At 56.8% G+C, this 16,724-nt stretch overlaps 2 protein-coding genes across 6 annotated transcripts in view; one reads left to right on the top strand and one right to left on the bottom strand.

Annotated features, from left to right (window-relative positions):
- Positions 1–10,237, top strand: part of SLC7A1 (solute carrier family 7 member 1) — an 81,213-nt gene extending 70,976 nt beyond the window's left edge. For all 3 annotated transcript variants that reach the window (XM_047078287.1, XM_047078296.1, XM_047078305.1), the window contains 5 exons: positions 448–550; positions 2,286–2,503; positions 2,766–2,932; positions 3,557–3,665; positions 5,176–10,237. In XM_047078287.1, coding sequence (XP_046934243.1) covers positions 448–550; positions 2,286–2,503; positions 2,766–2,932; positions 3,557–3,665; positions 5,176–5,279 — 701 coding nt within the window. In that variant the 3' untranslated portion in view covers positions 5,280–10,237. The remainder of the gene's footprint in view (positions 1–447; positions 551–2,285; positions 2,504–2,765; positions 2,933–3,556; positions 3,666–5,175) is intronic.
- A 5,350-nt stretch (positions 10,238–15,587) lies between these two features.
- Positions 15,588–16,724, bottom strand: part of MTUS2 (microtubule associated scaffold protein 2) — a 374,790-nt gene continuing 373,653 nt past the window's right edge. For all 3 annotated transcript variants that reach the window (XM_047078256.1, XM_047078267.1, XM_047078275.1), the window contains one exon: positions 15,588–16,529. In XM_047078256.1, the coding sequence (XP_046934212.1) occupies positions 16,316–16,529 (214 nt within the window). In that variant the 3' untranslated portion in view covers positions 15,588–16,315. The remainder of the gene's footprint in view (positions 16,530–16,724) is intronic.

Here is a 16,724-nt window from a genome sequence, read left to right as displayed (position 1 = left end):
TACCTGACTGTGAGTCTGCTTGGTATAGAGAAAGACACACCGGACTCAGAGCCACAAGCACCTAGCTGAGATCCTGACTCTTCCACTTTCTGGCTGTGTGACCTTAGATAAGTCTCCCAACGTGTTTGACTTCAGTTTCTCCATCTGTAGAGTAGGGATAGCTTGCAAAGTTGCCGTAAGGATCAATAAAGGTCATGTTGATCAAAGTACTCTCTATATAAATGTTAATTATCATTACCGTCTGCTGAGGACTGTGTGTGTGATTTAATTCTGAGCTTTTCTTCCTTTTAAGCAATATCACCATGTCTTTGCATGGAGAGGGCTGGGGTGAGAAAGCAAGTAAAAGCAACATCCCCTGTGTGGCCTGGATCACGGATGGGTGGTGGCTCTGGCTGTAAGTGTGTGTAGAGGGCCATCCATGGATCCTGATGTTTGTCTCCTCCCCAGCTGTGATGGCCTTTCTCTTTGACCTGAAGGACTTGGTGGACCTCATGTCAATTGGCACTCTCCTGGCTTACTCTTTGGTGGCTGCCTGTGTGTTGGTCTTACGGTACGTATGGCTCTTCTGGGTTCCGTGGTAGAAAGGTGCCCCCTGTTAGCCTCTTAAAAGATCAAGTTAATGGTTTATACAGTGTAAATTTTAGGTTGTTGATAGCTCCTTTGGGAACTCTCCTGGAGAGGGTGGGATTTGGTGGCTGAGAGCCTAGTTACAGAGAACGTCGTTGAAAAGGAAGAGTCAGGGGACCCGCCTCTCACTACTACGTGCCCTCATTTTTCTGGTGAGATATTGGGAGGATAGAGACAGGTTCTCCGCCCAACTGTTGGGCCCGGATCCAGGGAACAGAGTTTTTGAAGGCTTAGGGTAATGGTTTCGGTTCGGTCCAGGTTCTTAGTTCGGAGGGCACTGGCACGGGGGACTAGTCTTGGTGGGAATTGGAGGGAATTGGAGGAATCCAAGTTCTGTGAAACTGAGCTCAGTGTGGTGCTTCTCCAGCAGCATTGCACTACCACTGGAGGAGTGAGCTGCTGTGTAGGGTGTGGAGCGGCCAAGGTTGATGATGTTCAATAAGACTTTCCAGGTTCTGGCTGCTTTAGCCTTGTGTGGTCCAGACCAGCCCCAAGCAAGGATGGCCATAATAAAGCAGCACTGGGCCTGGGCTTGGTGTCCCCTTCCCAGCTGCTGCAGTGCCCTGCTCCCAGATGACCCCCCCCCCCCCCGGGCTCCAATGTTCCTTGCTCTGGAAGGACAGGGCTCTACTTCCTCACTACCAGGAGTGGCTCAAGGGAGCACTTAGCATGGGAATATGGAGTCATGGAGACTCTCAGTGGTGGTCACCTGGAATACTTGCAACACCGTTCATTCCATTTCTAACGTGCTTAGCGTCCAGTGTACGTCAGGCCTCAGTTGAACCTCAGTAGCGGCTGTGTAGAATCAGCTAAAACTAGCTTGCTAGTTTTCTGACCGCTTATTCCTTCCTAAGGGCTCAACACTGGCGTCTTTTCCAAGGTCCCCTCACATTCTTAATTGACTGGTGTTAACATAAGTGAATCAGTGAAAAACTGGTCAAGTATCTTTATGTTCACTCTTACATTATATGCAAAATAATTCCGCAAGCACTCTTGTTTTTCACAGCTGGTAGAAACGATTTGAGCTCTGTTGTTTTGGGTGGAAGATAAGGAGCCTCATTTAATATGAATGCTTTACTTGCAGGAAGCTTGTGTCTTGGAAATCAGGCCACAGGCTCAGTCCTTTAGCCAGCTGTATAAAGTTATTTATTCTAAGGCATTTGGAGTTTTAAAATAAATTGATCCAATTAGGTCTCACAAACAGAATTTCTCAAATCCGTCAGCGTGCAGACACGTTTCTCTGGCTCTCTAGACCAAGTAGGATCCTAATGTTACTGCGTTCTATTTCCGTTTGTATTTTTAGTCCCCTTCAGCCATGGTTCTGTTGGAAGTGGCCTAATATCTTAAGCATCCAAGGGCCGGTGCCACTTCTCAGAGCAAGAGAAGCCATGTCAGGACATTCCTCTGGGCTGGTTCACGGGGGAGGTCAAATTGTCTCAAATCCGAGACGCCAAGGAGGGTGTTGCCCAGAAGCAGGAACAGAAGGCGGGGACTCAGCTCCCCTCCCCTGGATCTGCTTTGTCAGAGAATGCATCATCCTGACCATCTTCTTCCCATTTTATGCTTTGTGTCCTGGGCAACTTAGGACTTGAGTTAGCGTGTGTCCTCCTGCCCTTTGAAAGCACGTTTTGGCGGTCGTGCACCGCGTTTCTTCACAGGTATCAGCCAGAGCAGCCTAACATGGTATACCAGATGGCCAGAACCACCGATGAACTAGACCACGTGGACCAGAATGAACTGGTGAGCACCAGTGATTCCCAGACAGGCTTTTTACCAGAAGCAGAAAGGTTTTCTTTGAAAACCATACTTTCACCCAGAAATATGGAGCCTTCCAAATTCTCCGGGCTAATTGTGAACATTTCAACCAGCCTCATAGGTAAGAGCCTGCCCTTCCCTGTAAGGTGTTCGGGGTCTTGCTCGTTGGCATTGTATGGTTTCTTGGCGCTGGTGGTGGAGGCAAGTGCAGGAGAGGATAGGCCTGTGTCTTGCTGCTGGACCGCGATGGTGGTTGATGGCTGCAGAAGTACAGCCTCCCTCTCCGTAGGTTTTGGGGAAAACTGAGGATATCTGTGGGGTTTTGAAACAAGATTGAATTGTGCCTCTCTCTCTCTCTCTCTCTCTCTCTCTCCCCTCCTTAGCAATTCTAATCCTCACCTTCTGCATTGTGGCTGTGCTTGGAAAGGAGGCGCTGACAAAAGGGGACTTGTGGGCAATCTTTATGCTCACCATATCTGCCCTTCTCTGCTCAGTGGTGACAGTCATCATCTGGAGGCAGCCTGAGAGCAAGACCAAGCTCTCCTTTAAGGTGAGCAGCTCTAAGGGGCCCCTAGGGAGCCGCCTGGCAGGTTCCCACACATGTGCCACGGACCGTGGGCTCTGCCAGGCTCAGGTATCTGCGGAGGGGGGGCTTGCCGGCCAGCCTCCGAAAACATGAGACGCAGACAGTACCTGCTGAGGGGGGCCGGTCCTGAAGGAAGGCACCCTTCCCTGCCCCGCCCCTCGGGTGTCACAGCACACCTCTCCGCGGGGGCTTTTCATCCATGGATCCAGCGGGATCGCATGGCGTCACCAAGCCTTGGAGGTGACACAAATAATAAAGCAGTCCACTGTTGGAGATGAGTGGAAGTCCCTCTTCTAGCCCTTTCTTTAGCAGGAGAATAGGAAGGGGGGGGGATCAGAATAGAGCTCACTTCAGCACTCAGTAGCTTAGAACCAGACTCCCCCCCGTGCTGCCCGTGTGTGGGCACGTCTGTGTGTGTGCATGTGGGCTGGGCTACGCTCACTCCCTCCTCCCCGTGTAAATCGCACAGTCTGTCCGAATCTCGGGGACGCTATCGTTTCCTAGGTAGTTTCGCTAAAGGACTCAAAAGGCGTCGTCCCCACGCGCTCCTCTCCCTGCAGACTTGACACTCAGCTGGTATCTTTGCAGGTGCCTTTCTTGCCCGTACTTCCCGTCCTGAGTATCTTTGTGAACGTCTATCTCATGATGCAGCTGGACCAGGGCACGTGGGTCCGGTTCGCAGTGTGGATGCTAATAGGTACGTGAGATCTTGGATTGCACTGTGACGGCGTCTCTCAGAGCCCCGCCCGCCCCCACACCGGTCCCCAGAGCCGGTGCTGTGCTGCTCAGTCCTCTTTCCTGCAACTTGGCTGGGTGCCTCTTGTCATTGAGCCTCCTTCCCTTCAGATTTCAAAATGTAGTGAAAACACATCGTCCGCAGTTTTCTCTCAAAGAGGACCTCCTAGTAGATTGTGGGTCCTCCCCTCCCCTTCAGATGCTTTTCATTTTAATAGCTCTTGCCTGAACTAGTTATGTCATTGGGCACAAGTGGAAGGTAACAAGAGCGAGGCTGTGAGTCTGCTGTTGACAAAGCACCGATTCACCTCCTCTGACACGAGAAGGCCTGGACCGTGCCTCCCCCGGCCCGGCCAGTAGCTGCCCACTGGCCCACGTGGGCTGTGCGTGTTGGTGGGGTCTGCGGGAGGCTTGGGGGTGACCGTGTGGTTGCTGGCCCTGCTGGGGGCTGACCGTGGCCCTCCCCCTCCCTGAGCGTCTGACACCAGGGACTACGGAAAATGGACTCAGACTCCGTCCTCGGCACTGATACCTGGGGAGCGGGCCTTGTCTCGCCCCTCGGCGTCCCCGGCAAGAGCAGGGACTCTAGGCCTGTGTTTTCTGCCAAAGCCCTCGGCCCTGCGTCACCACACTTAGGGGCAGACAGCTGCCGCCTCACGGTCGTGCTCTGCAGGCCCCACGTTGTCTGCACGGTGTAGCCTGAGCTGGTTCCACAGATGCCCCCACAGAGCCTTCCTGGGAGAGAGCCGGCTCAGGGGGAGCTGCTCATTCCCGCGTCCCAGACGTGAGCTCCCGGGATGTGCTCCAAGCCGTTGGCTTCTTTCCGGGGCTTTTGGTGGCTGAGCCCTTCCTTTAAGGCCCGCTCTCCTTGCGTCCCTGACACGGGCCCCAGTCCTTAGGTGGCCAGTTAGAAGCTCAGATCTCTGGGCCCCACCACAGACCTTTGGAGCCCCCGACCCTGGGATGGACTGAGAAACAGAGGCAGTCAGGGCCGTGGAGGTCACACGAATAGCCTGGGGAGCCCCGGTTGGAACAGCCCCACCCCTGTTGGAAATCCCACCCTCGCGGGAAACAGTATGACTGCTGGAGCGTCCGTCCTGTCCCCTCCAGTGGCCGTGGGGCACCAACTAGGTGGTCAGTGGATGAAGCTGAGGGACCAGCACCCCTCCGGGGATCCCCCGGCTGCCCCCCCTGCTCAGGAACTGCTCCAGGGTGAGGCTGCCCTTGGAGCGTGCCTTCGCCGCCCGGAGGGGCGAGACCGAAACCTTTGCAGGCTGGAGTGGAGGAGTCCCGTACGTCTCCAGATACAGAAAGTGAGCCCACAAGGGCTGCTCGCTGTGGGCGCAGGCCTGGGTCCGGCAGCACGGAGAGACTTTCCCGCGGGGCCACGTGACTCCCCCAGAGCTGCTCTGCCCTCTGCCCTTGAGCCCTGCCTGCCCCGTTCACTCCCGGTCTCTGCTCTCGGCCCGCAGGCTTCATCATCTACTTTGGCTACGGTCTGTGGCACAGCGAGGAGGCGTCCCTGGCCGCCGAGCAAGCAAGGACTCCTGACGGCAATCTGGACCATTGCAAGTGACACACGGCCCCGCCCCCAGAGGTGGCAGCAGCCCCGAGGGGTGCCCGCAGAGGTCCCGGGAGCACCTCGCTCTCTCCACCAGTGCGTCAGGACCCCCCCACATCCAAGCCCCACCGCAGCAGAAGGTGCAGCTACTTGAAACGCAGCCTCGGCCCACAGCCCGTGTGTCTCGCACAGACTTGCCCCGGGGCAGGTGGCACCAGGTCCCAGTCACCTCTCTCAGCTCCCCGGCTGGGGCCATTTGGCTGTGGTTTCCACCGTGTCTCCTGACATCCCTCTGAACAAAGAGAACAGCTCCCGTCCTCGCCGGCTCTGTGTCCGTGCTGCTGCGGCCGCAGAATGGCGGCCACCTTTTCTCGTCACCTTGGGAGTCCAGCCCGCCCCCCCCCGCCCCCCCCCCCCCCCCCCCGCAGGACCGCTCTGGCACTGAACACGTGCATACTCCACACTTTCCGCAGCCACCTCCCTGCTCAACCCTGAAGGCCGACCGTACACGCAGGATGAGTTGCCCAGACAGTGTGTCCCCAGTAGTGCTACCCCCGGAGCCAAAGGACAGCTTAGAAAGGAGAAGCGGGACTGGTTTCCTTCTCCCGCTCCTGTCCTCTGTGCTGCCAGAAGGGGTCGTGAGGAATGTGAGCCCTCCCTCACTTCCTCTTCCTGGCTGCAGCTCTGCCCCGACTGCTGACGGAACCCGGCCCGCTCCGCGGTGGCACCGAGGCCACTGCGGGAACCAGGCGGAAGGACCGAGGGCTGGCCGGCTCCGCTCCTCACGCCTGAGCACAGGGCCGTCCGCCAGGTGTACTCCCTCCGGGCCCAGGCCAGTTCTTGCTGCTTCTGGCGTCTTGCACGACGGCGGCGTGTCCCGAGCAACCGGAACGTGATGCTGCGTTTACGTAGGCCTGGCCTGAGATCAGCAGAGCTTAGCGCGCTGTTCTCTGTGGGCCTCTGCCAGGCGCTGACTCCCTCCCTCTGGCACGTGCGGGTCAGTTTCTCGAGTGTTGCCAGGCTCCCAAGGCAGGCGTCTGCTCCTCCTGACGCGACGGTGGCCGGTCCTCCCAGCTGCTTCTGGCCCCTGAGGTGATCTCTTTGGCCCCTCTCTTCTGTGTAATCGAGCTGAGTCCCGTTAGCATCTGTGAATCGCTCCAAATTAAGTTGGCGCTTAGTATTAACTTGGAAAATGGCCAGATGTTTACTCGGTGTGGGGTCCGCGCGTGAGAATTTGGGGTCCTGTCGCTGTCCCTGTCGTGTATCTGTCGTCCACGTGCTGCAGGTTTGTATATGGGTTTGTAGCCCGGGCGCGGACCTCCTGTCTCCATAAGTTTTAAGCTGGAGAGCCAGCTGGGGTCCCTGTACACAGCGTGCCCCCTCCCACGCACCGGAGCGCTCCATGGCTCACACGCTTCTTGCGGATGGAGCCTGAGGAAACACGAGCACGGATTCCATCTTCCTTCCCATTCGAGTGTGGCTCGGGAGCCAGAAGGGCCCCCTGTCGACGGCAGGTGAGGGACACGGGCGTGTGGATCCCCCGGAAAATGTAAACGCTGCTTCTGAAGCCCAGACTCCCGTTTCTTCCCCTTCTGGCCTTTGACACAAATACGGTAGAACGAAGCCTGATCGATCGGCGGCACTCGTCTCATCTCCCTCGGTAGCTCCTTGGAGAGAATTGCAGGAATTCATGAAGTGGCCAGATGGCAGGGTCAGTCGGTGGGGGGTGGCGGCCCGCCTCTGCTCTAGGCCCCGGTCGCCTTGCCGGAAGCTTTATTCTAAATTATCATTTGTGAATGTTACAGAGGGAGGGGCCTGAGAGCCCAAAGTGGGGGTTTCCAAAGAAAGATATTTAAATTTATGTAGATTGGTGCTGTACAATATTTTGATAAATATTAACTTATTTTGTTGGGGTTCTTCTTGTCTGCTGTCTTGTAGGGTTTGTTAGCTATTTGTTTGCTTGATTCGTCTGTTGTTTTTCCACATAGGCAAAGAGAACTTGAGGGAAAGAGAGTGCCCAAGACGGAAGGCGGAGGGAAGAGAAAAAAAAATTTTTTTTTTTAACTTTAATTTCTCTTTCTGAAATGTCTGTGCAAGAGAGCACACAACAGACTGTGTATACAGTTGATGTTTCAGCTGGCATCGTGGATCGTTCTAGCAACCGACAAGGTGTGTTTGCCTGATAACAGACAACATGCCGCGGGGTGAGGGCCTCCTGGCGCGTGAGTCTCCCCCTTCCTCACCCCAAAGCCGGCAAGTGCCTCAGCAAGGCTCACCCGCGCGGTGGTGCAAAGCCCCCGCTGCCTCCCCTGTCAGGGCCAGGAGCCTCCCGATTAGGACAGGACACCTGAGGGGGCATGGATAAATAGTTGGCGAGGTCACCGCGCTTCTGTCGAGAGTAGCTTCTGTGCGGTTGCCAGAGCTTTCCTCTCCTGTACACGAGGACGGTGATGTCGCGAGCGCCGTTTGGGGTAAGCCTCCCCCGTGTGGACAGGGTTTTCCTTACCCCGGCCTTCATGCCTTCCCCGCAAACACACACACACACACACACACACACACACAGGCAAGAAGTAACCACCAGAAGTGCCCGACAGTTGGCCTTCCCCCCCACCCCCGCCTCCCCAGTCCAAGCAAGACTGATTCTCGGTGTCATGTCTTGGCCACTATTTTCCTACATCATCAGAAATTCCACACTTCTAGAGATGCCCTTCGGGGACGTTGTGTCTGCTTTTATCTGTGGCCCAGCCCCAAACAACCCACGTTGGAAAGACCCTTTTGTGTTGAGTAAGCAGCCCTCCCTGCCTCCCGTGGTCCCCCCGCCCTACGTGTTCTCACGACCCCGTGAAGACTCACAAAGAAGCGAGCCTTGGAGCCCCAGGACCTCTGCTGAAGAGCGAGGGGTGCAAGGGGTCGCCGGGAAGGCAGTCGGGCTCTGTGGGTCGGGGAGGCCGAGCCCGCTTCCAGGAGGAGGACCGTCAGCAGGAGATTGGGCCTCTGCACACGCCTCAGCCTGCCCCACCGGCTCACACCCCTCAGCCCAACTCTGGGCCCCGTTTGTTTTTCCAAGCCAATAGCGGGGAGCGATAGGGCCATCTTTCCCAGGCTGTTTCGGAAGGACTGCTGACCTGATACTGTCGCCAGAGCCCCTCGGCCCCCTGACTCGTGGTTTTGCTTCACTGAGTCACCTCTGTCAGGACATGTCCCAGGTGCTGGTGCTGTGGTTTGGGTATCACAGCCCCCCTGCCTGCTACGTGTCCACAGGTGACCGCACCGTGGCGGGGGCTTCACCCTCCCCGAGCTCCTCAGGCCCTGGCCCGCTCCCATGTGCACGCCCGGACGAGGCACCTGGCGGTCGTTCGTGGGGCTTCCTGCGTGGCCGTGGCCGTGGCCGCGACCTGGGCTCTGCTCTCTCCCCGCCCCTCCGTCCCTGCCGTCCCCACCACTGAGCGGGCGTTCTGAATTGACTGAGGTTTGCAGTCTGCCCAGGATGGCCCCGAGCCTAACACCGGTAGAGCACAGGGGCAGAATCTGGGCTCCTTGGGGGCGTGTGGGCATGCCTCGTAAAGGCCCTATCCGACTAGGTGGGCTCGTGGGCATTTCAGGGGCCTCGCCAACCTGCTGGCTCTGTGCCAGGACCCATCTTCTGGATTCATGTGTCCTGCTTTCACACATCTAGTACGAGCCGATTGCTCTGTCGGCTCCCTAGGGCCATCTCCGTGCCAGGCCCCGTCCCCGAGGTGTTACGGCACGGATGGAGAAGTGTTTCCAGGCACGTCGGCACTCTGCCGGCACAGGTGTGCGACACTTGTGTGCGGAACTGTTACAGAGTTACCAGCAGATGGAACTGAATATGTGTTACGTATATTTGTCACGTATAATTTAAGATGGGTGTTTGCCATCATCACGAGAGTATTGTAAGTAAGGCCCCTTAGGGAGAGTGAGAGACCTTTTGTTGGACTCTTGTGGACTTTTTTTTGGTAATGAAGTGCTTTATCCAGTGGTGCAAGAGGCTACACTCCATATTTCGTCATCAGAGTTATGATGCCTAATGGGTTTGTAAGGCAAAAAAAAAAAAAAAAAAAGTCAACCGACTTTGATACTATATTCATCACTAGAATCCAGAGTGTTTATGTGCCCGTCGCTTCATTGAGCGGCAGTGCTCTCTTTCAAGAGGGACGGGGACCAGCCAAGGGTCTCCGGGCACAGTTATCAAGGACCCCTCCTGGATCACCCTGTAAGTGTGTTGAACTGCCGGCTGAAAAACCCACATGAAATAAAGACCTTGGCTGTGAAGTCCAGATTGAATTTCTCAGGGTATGAGCATGTCCCACAGGGTCAGGAAGACGCGCTAAGACTTTGTTAAATTATTAACAAGGTATATGACTTTGTGTTTCTTGATGACAGACTTTTTTTTTTTAAAGTTTGGGATTTATTTTCCCATTTGAGAAGTTGTAATATATGTATTTAAAATAAGTTTCCCGCTTAAGTTGTGCCTTTCAGCGTTGATGGATCTAAGAAGCACGGAGGGTGATGATCCTGGTGAGGGCTGGTTTATTATCAAACCTGAAGAGCTGTGGTTTCTCAGTAAACTTTTTCTTCTCCTGAACGTGCAGCCGTTGTTAAGAGAATTGTGTTTCTTATTCTGTAAATTGTATAATGTTTTTTGCTTGTTTGATGTTCTATTTTTCTAATAGTTTTCTTATAGTTTCTTACAATTGTGATACTAGATTAAGATTCTGACACCCAACTGCAAAGCAGCCTGTCCCTGCTGGCCCCTCCTGGTTTTATTTTAAGGACAAGCGTATAGGTCATCCATCACCTTTAAAAAAATGTGAAACTCTGCTCTGTATCCCATTTTTGCTGACAACACTGTATGTTGACAACCTCCTACTACTATATGTTGTAAAATCAAACTATTTTGTGGTACATTATCTCATGCTTCTGCAAACTCTAATAAATTCTGTCTACGGCTACAGCGTGTTCTCAAGCATTGTGGCCGCTCCTGGCTGGGTCCCCAAGCCTGGCAGTGCCCCATAGAGAGTTCCAGATCTCGCCCTTTGCTTCTTGAGTATTTTCCCGTTTCCCTACAGCCGGATGTTGTAATGCCCCGTTTTCCTTCGGCCATTTGGTGGAAAGCCTCAGTCCATGAAATAGCACCTCAACCAGGGAATCTCCCCCCCCCCCAGCACTCATTTAGGATCCCCTGCGCTAGCTCCCTACCTCCCACTCTTTCCAGACTTGGCTTGAGTTTGGGCGGGGAAGGCTTCCCACCGAGGTTTCCGCCAGCCAGGGCGTAAAGCCGCTCAGCAGCCAAAGCACTTGGCGCCAATGTGGCCCAACCGCCTTGCACCGCGCACCTTAGCCCGGCACTTCCCAGGAACTGCCCCTTCCCCCCACCCCCGTTCCCCCCCTGAGGAAGGAAGCATTTGCTTGCACAGGAGACAGATTCGGTCCACTGGCCTTATACTCTCAGACACTAGGATGCAGTGATTTGGTGATCACGCCGGGAGGTGTGTTGCCCGGTGAAGACAAGGCCCGACCTTGGCATCTTAGCGGACACCCTGCACCCCAGGAGAGGAAGGGCCTGGGGGCCGCTGATGGTTTCACATTAGTATCTGGCCGCAAGACCCCCGGACCATCTCGGGCCCATCCGCCACACGGCGCACCAGGCCACGGAGCTTGGACCTTGCGCCGCATCCCCGCTCCGCACCCGGGGGTGTGCAGTGTGGCCCGGCCGCGGGCAGGCGGGAGTCCCCTTGGTCGTCCCCCGGGCGACTCCCGGCGAGCGATTTCTCCGTCAAAGGCTCTGCTGACAGCTTGCGGACGCCGGGGAGCGCCGCGCGGGAGCGCCCCGCGGTCCCGCACCCGGCGAACGCCACGTGGGCCGGTCCCTTCCGGCTCCTTTACGCCGCCGCCGCCGCCGAGAGGCCTCCCCTGGGAGCGCCAGGCGGAGCCCGTTCCCGCGGCGCCGCAGCGCCACCTAGCGGCCGGCACGGCGCGGGGCGAGCGGCCCGAGGAGTCCCCAGCCGGGCGTCAGTCGTTTCGCAGGAAAGCCTGAGCCCACAGGGGGTTCCAACTCGGGACGCCTGAGGGGGAGCCCCCTGGAGCAAGCCGTGCCTCGCACGGTTTGGTTACGAGACGCTTCCGGCGAATCAAAAGCCGCCTCCGAACAGCTGGGCACCGGCAGCCACGAGGAAGCCTCCCGAACTCCTCGCCCGCCTCCAGCCTGCGGGGGGGAGGTGGGGGGGCGAGGCCGCCTATTCCAGCGCGGCCCTGCTCGGCCACCGAACAGAGCCGGCGACGGCTGGGCCACCAATCGTGGGCCGCCCTGTCCGCCCCTCTTCCGAAGGGAGTAGTTTCGTCTTACAAAGTGCAGCTGCCCCGCGAGCCGGAGACGCCGCTGTTGACGACAGTGCCACGTGGCGGGGGGTGGGGGGGGGGGGAGGCGGAAGTGTCGCTGCGTCCGGCACCTAAACCGCGGTGGCTCCAGGACGGAGTGGGGGCCGAGAGAAGTTATGACGCTTGGACTTTCCCGTGGAGGTTTCAGATTCTACTCCTTGGAACGATGACGTTCCCGAGCTCCCGAGCGCCTGCTTAGATGGCAGCCCCCTGCAGGGTGGCGGGAGAGGGGGGACCGGGACACGACCCTGCCACATTAGTGTGGGTGCAGTTAACCCAAGAGACCACTGTGCACACAGCGGGGGGGGGGGCGTGCAGGGGCAGCGTGCTGTGCTCGGGGATCTGGGAGTGTGGGTGCTCCTGGCAGACGGCCGGGGTGGGGGGCAGGGGGGGCAGGACGCACAGGACGCCGGGCGGGGGCCCTCGGTCACGTGCAGCCCGGTGGTCCCCGCTGAGAGCCGCGCACCACCCGACCCCCCACCCCGTGGTGCCCACACTGGCAAAACTTGCGGACGTGGTGGTGAGGGAGGCCAAATGCACCTGCCCTTCCCGAGCACGTCTAACCTCCAGGCTGAGCGGGAAGAATGGGCCCCGGCTGTCCTGGAGGCAACGGCAGTTTAAGAGAAGCCACCTGGCTTTTAAATAAGTGACTCAGCAAACCTCAGTGAATTAACTCCGTCTTCACAACGGGGACAGCTTACCAGCCTTTCATGATTTTTTTTTTTTTTTAAAGTATTGGACCCAAAGTCTCCGGGACTCTCTCGATGATCCCAGAGGCAATGACAGGGTGTGGTCCTCGAGTCATCGCTTGGTGGCCGGCCACTGATGCTGCACGATGCGGCACCAGGCGCGGGAACAGCGTGCAGCTCCCACCGGCAGGTGCGAAGTATCCAGCTCTGAGGTTTCTACCCGACGTGAGCTCTTCCATCCCTCCCTTCTCTGAGATGATCCATTTTTCCTTTGCTTACCTCATGTGTAGGGGCAAGGACGCTGGGGACGTGGTTATTCTGAAAGGGGAAGACCCAAGACACCCTGGAGGAAACTAACAGGTTAGGTCCGGTTGACAAGTCCATCACTAATAAGTAGGCAGTTGTCCTCAACAATCTGGAAGCACGGGTGACCCCGAGGGGACCTGTGGTGTCCCTCTCAGGTCTCTGAGTGACTCGGGATGGATCACCTGCGAAAAGTCTCTGGTTCAGCAACTGTTCGGGAGAGCAGACTCGAAGTCTCTCTAAATAGCTGTCCCTGCCACATGCCCTGCAAAACCTCCACGGGGAACTGGCCTACCCCGGGGGCTCCCTTGTAACCCCAAGAAGGGGGAGGCCCCCGTGGACACTCCGGGGTCCGGCTGGCCAGCCTGAGGCCGGGGGATGGTGGGGGCAAGCGCTTTCAGGTTGAAATGAGAGTGTCCTGGCTGCCCTCGGGATGTTGCAGGGAGAGCTGCAGAACTTTCCAGGGTCCTGTGTCCCGCCCCCACCCCCCTGGGGGAAGAAAGCCCAGGATAGGGAATTGCTGTAGCTGTGGACATTGCCACTCAAGGGAAAGGTCAGTGATGATCCAGATAAAACTGGATGGGACTTAGGACACATCAAACCGTCTGTGGGGTGGAAACCTACCCCTGTCTAGGTCTGAATTTGAAATCAATGCTGAGGGGGACTATATACTCAATTTTTTGTGTCCCTTTCCAGCCCAATCCAGCCCCCCCCCCCCCCCCCCCACCGAAGATGGCCTTGCAGAGCAGAGCCTCCAAGCTCTCTCAAGTCCAGGGCAGGGCTGCTGGAGATCGGGGTTGGGAGACAGCTGTGGGCACCTTGCACCTGCTGCGTCCGGGGAGAGGGGCTCTCGGTGACGGTCCGCTGACCCTGGCACACGCCGAAAAGGAACCCAGCCTGCGAAACACCTCCCTGCCTCCCTGCCTTGGATCCCCAACCTGAATTTCCTGAAGCCTGAGAGGGCTAACGGTTACATCAAGTGCATGTCACAGAAGGTCCCTCAAGTTAACTTTAATATGCTTCAAACACAAATATGCAACACAGAAACTGGAGGGGCCAGATAAATAGCGTGTGGCCCCATTCAAATACTCAGCAAGTGTGCCAGCCCGTCAGCCCCCTCCCCTCCCCTGACACCGCACCCCCCCTCCAGAACCTCATCCCACTTGTGGTGGGCGGGGGTGGGTGCAAGGGCACGGACATGTCTCCCGAACACCGGGAAGAGGCTGGTGAGGTTTGGTGGGTATGAGGCAGGCGGGGAAGGCTGCAGCATCCGTATGTGGAAACCATTCCAGCCTGGGAGGGGGCGCCAGGGGGACTTCCATGTCAGAGGTCCGAGTCCTAATGGGGTGGGAGGGATGGGGTCGGGGTGGGGGGGGACGGGGCACAGCGGCTGCCGCCCCCCACGTTTCAGGATAGGAGCGACACGTGACGGGCGTCCACGATGAAGGAAGGAGGCCAGAGCAACGTGGGAATTCGCTCAAGTACCCGAGGTCGGGGCTGGTTAGGGCAAAGCCCTAGTCCACCTAGCGAGGGATTACTTGGTTCTAACGTCTCTACAACTGTGCAATAGGCTACCACGCCGTCCGTCGCACGTTCTAATGTAACACTGAAACGCGTATTGCCGTGTAAGTGCGTTTAGCAGGTGTCGTGATGGAAGCAGTTCCTGACTGGCAGCGCGGGGCTGCTGAGCCGTCCTCTGCAGGTGGCGCCCGCTAATAGAATAAATAATTGTGTCTTTCGTCAACGTGGCAGGATCTACTCTAACGGAATGCCCAACTCAATATCACAACATCATGCAGAGCCACCAAAGGAAAAAAAGAAATGTTTCTTCAATGGGGATCCATCGTGTGGGTCCCTAGGATGGGCAGAGACCCTTGGAGGTTTGCGAGGAATGAGGTGTAGCCGAGGCCGGCCAGCCTCGACTCACGCAAGGACCGCCGACGGGCCTGTCTTCAGGCTGGCCGCGTGCGTGCCGAGCAGGTCCCCCCACCCCCCCACCCCGCAGGCCATTTCTTCCCAGCCCGGAGCATCCCTGCGTGAGTCCGCTGGCCTGGGGCAGGCTCAGAGGCAGCCCTGCGCTCGGGACGATTTTGAGGGGCCATCGGGAGAAAGCGCAGGGTCTTTGTCACCAACGGGAACCAAAGGCATCGCTGCCGTCACCGTACCGACCGTCAAAACTACGTCTTTCTTTGTGTATTCTGCTCCTATACCTCCATAGCACTTACGGGGACAGCTCGCACGGTCTAAGTCTACCGATTCCGAGATGCATGCCAGTCCGGGAGCCGGGACCGCTGGCTGGCGGTTTCAGTGGGCTCCTCCATTGGGAAGAACCTCCTGGGCCTAAGAAGGGACCGCCGTCGGCTGTGGCACTGCTTGGTCGTCCGGCAGAAAACACGCCTGGCTTTGCGGGAGGTCATGTGATGGTCTAGCACAGCGTGGAACGGATCCCCCAGGACGGAAGGGCTGGTTGTCTGGAAGCTCCTGCCAGAACCCCTGAGCCACCTCAATGAACAGTGAGGGGGTTGAGTTACAGAACCGAAGGTTGCCTATGACGTGGGGGCCCGGGGTCCCGTTTCGGTGGGTTGACCCTTTATGGAATCGCATGAGAGCAAACGGCACGGAGTGCCAGAGGACGCTTGCCTACTCTGTGCTCAGTCAAGATACAGATCGTACTAGTGGTTCTCCTTCCTGAGGATGGAGTGCGGATGGTCTTGGCCAACTCCAAGGCCATCCTCCCCCTCACTCTAGAAGGTCAGGCTCTTCCACATTTTCCCAAGGGTGCAAGAGCGTGACGACGGATTCCAAGATGCCGCTTGGGTAAAAAGCAAAACTCGTGTTTACGAGACTGTAGATGAGCCACTGTCATGAGTGCCGTCCACGAGAAAAGCCAAACCCCCGAGGGGCTCCCCCCCACCCCGACCCTTCGCCACTCACGACAGGAGTAATAGTTAAAACTTGTGAATGGGATAATAGTGACCTCACATCATGTTGGCTACGAAGCTGACTGTTCCAAAGGCAGTTACCGTTCACAGATCGCTGGTGTTTTTGTTAGAGGACCACTTGGTGGTAGGTTGCAAGGCGCTTCTTCTCTGTATCTTTTTTTTTTTTTTTCCTTTTTCTATTTTGGGTAGAAATATTCCTGGGAAGCTAGATAGAAATGCATTTTCATTTCCCAATAATTCTTAGGCACAAGTTAGAAAACTGCTGACCTTCACCAAAATATGTCAGCACTTCGTGTTATAAAAAATGCAATTCAGAACCGCTGCATGTGTATATACGTGTATCTAAATATACACACAGGTCGGTGCAGTACACAATGATTATTCAATGTATATTCAAAACTGAGCTATTTGTAACTAACCTGAAATTCTGCAGTGAAAGTTCATTGCTCGGGAACAACTGGAGTTTCTTTCTTTCTTTTGGCTCTAACTACGGTCAAACGTTTGCACATCAGACACTACCGTTTACGCTTTCCTAAGTGCCAATGCCAGGACAGTCTTACACGAGGATCGGAAGAGGACTTGGCTTAGAATGCAGCTAGGCAGCTACTGAGCATGCGTGCAGGGCCAGCCCCGGGCCGGCCCCTGGTCAATTCTCCCTCCAGGTAGGAGCCCCGGGTGGACAGGAGCCACGGCTCCCGCAGGCGGCGTGACGGCGGCGTCATCTGGGCGTCGTGCTGACTCTGGCGGGAGAGGAGGGCCCCGAGGAGGAGCCGCGGTAAACAGGGGATGTGGGGGACAGTTTAACCGGGCTGGTCGGGTCCCCGGTTTGGAGCTTCCAAAGCAGCTCTTCGTTGGTTCGGCTCAGTCTCTTCTTCTCCTGGGTTTCTTTCTCCACGTATTCCTGGAGATTGGCATTTTCCTCCGACAGTTGTCTGCGGGAAGAGAGTGAGAAACGATCGAGTAGCAGTCACGCCGGAAGGCACCTACCTGGAGATCCGCCAGGCCAGTGGGTTTGAGGCAAGCGAGGGGGCTGTACGTGGGGGGACAGGGACAAGGGGGACCACGGTGACCAAGAACCTCGGGTTGAAACGTGAGTTCCGCTCGTCCCACGGACACGTCTGTTCCCA

This window comes from Lynx rufus, unplaced genomic scaffold (assembly GCF_022079265.1).
Source record: "Lynx rufus isolate CCGP_SWC_20201006 ecotype Redwood Valley unplaced genomic scaffold, mLynRuf1.p SCAF_1, whole genome shotgun sequence".
Taxonomy (NCBI): Eukaryota; Metazoa; Chordata; class Mammalia; order Carnivora; family Felidae; genus Lynx; species Lynx rufus.
The sequence above is the reverse complement of the archived record's forward strand: the minus strand, read 5'-3'. Positions and strand labels throughout refer to the sequence as shown.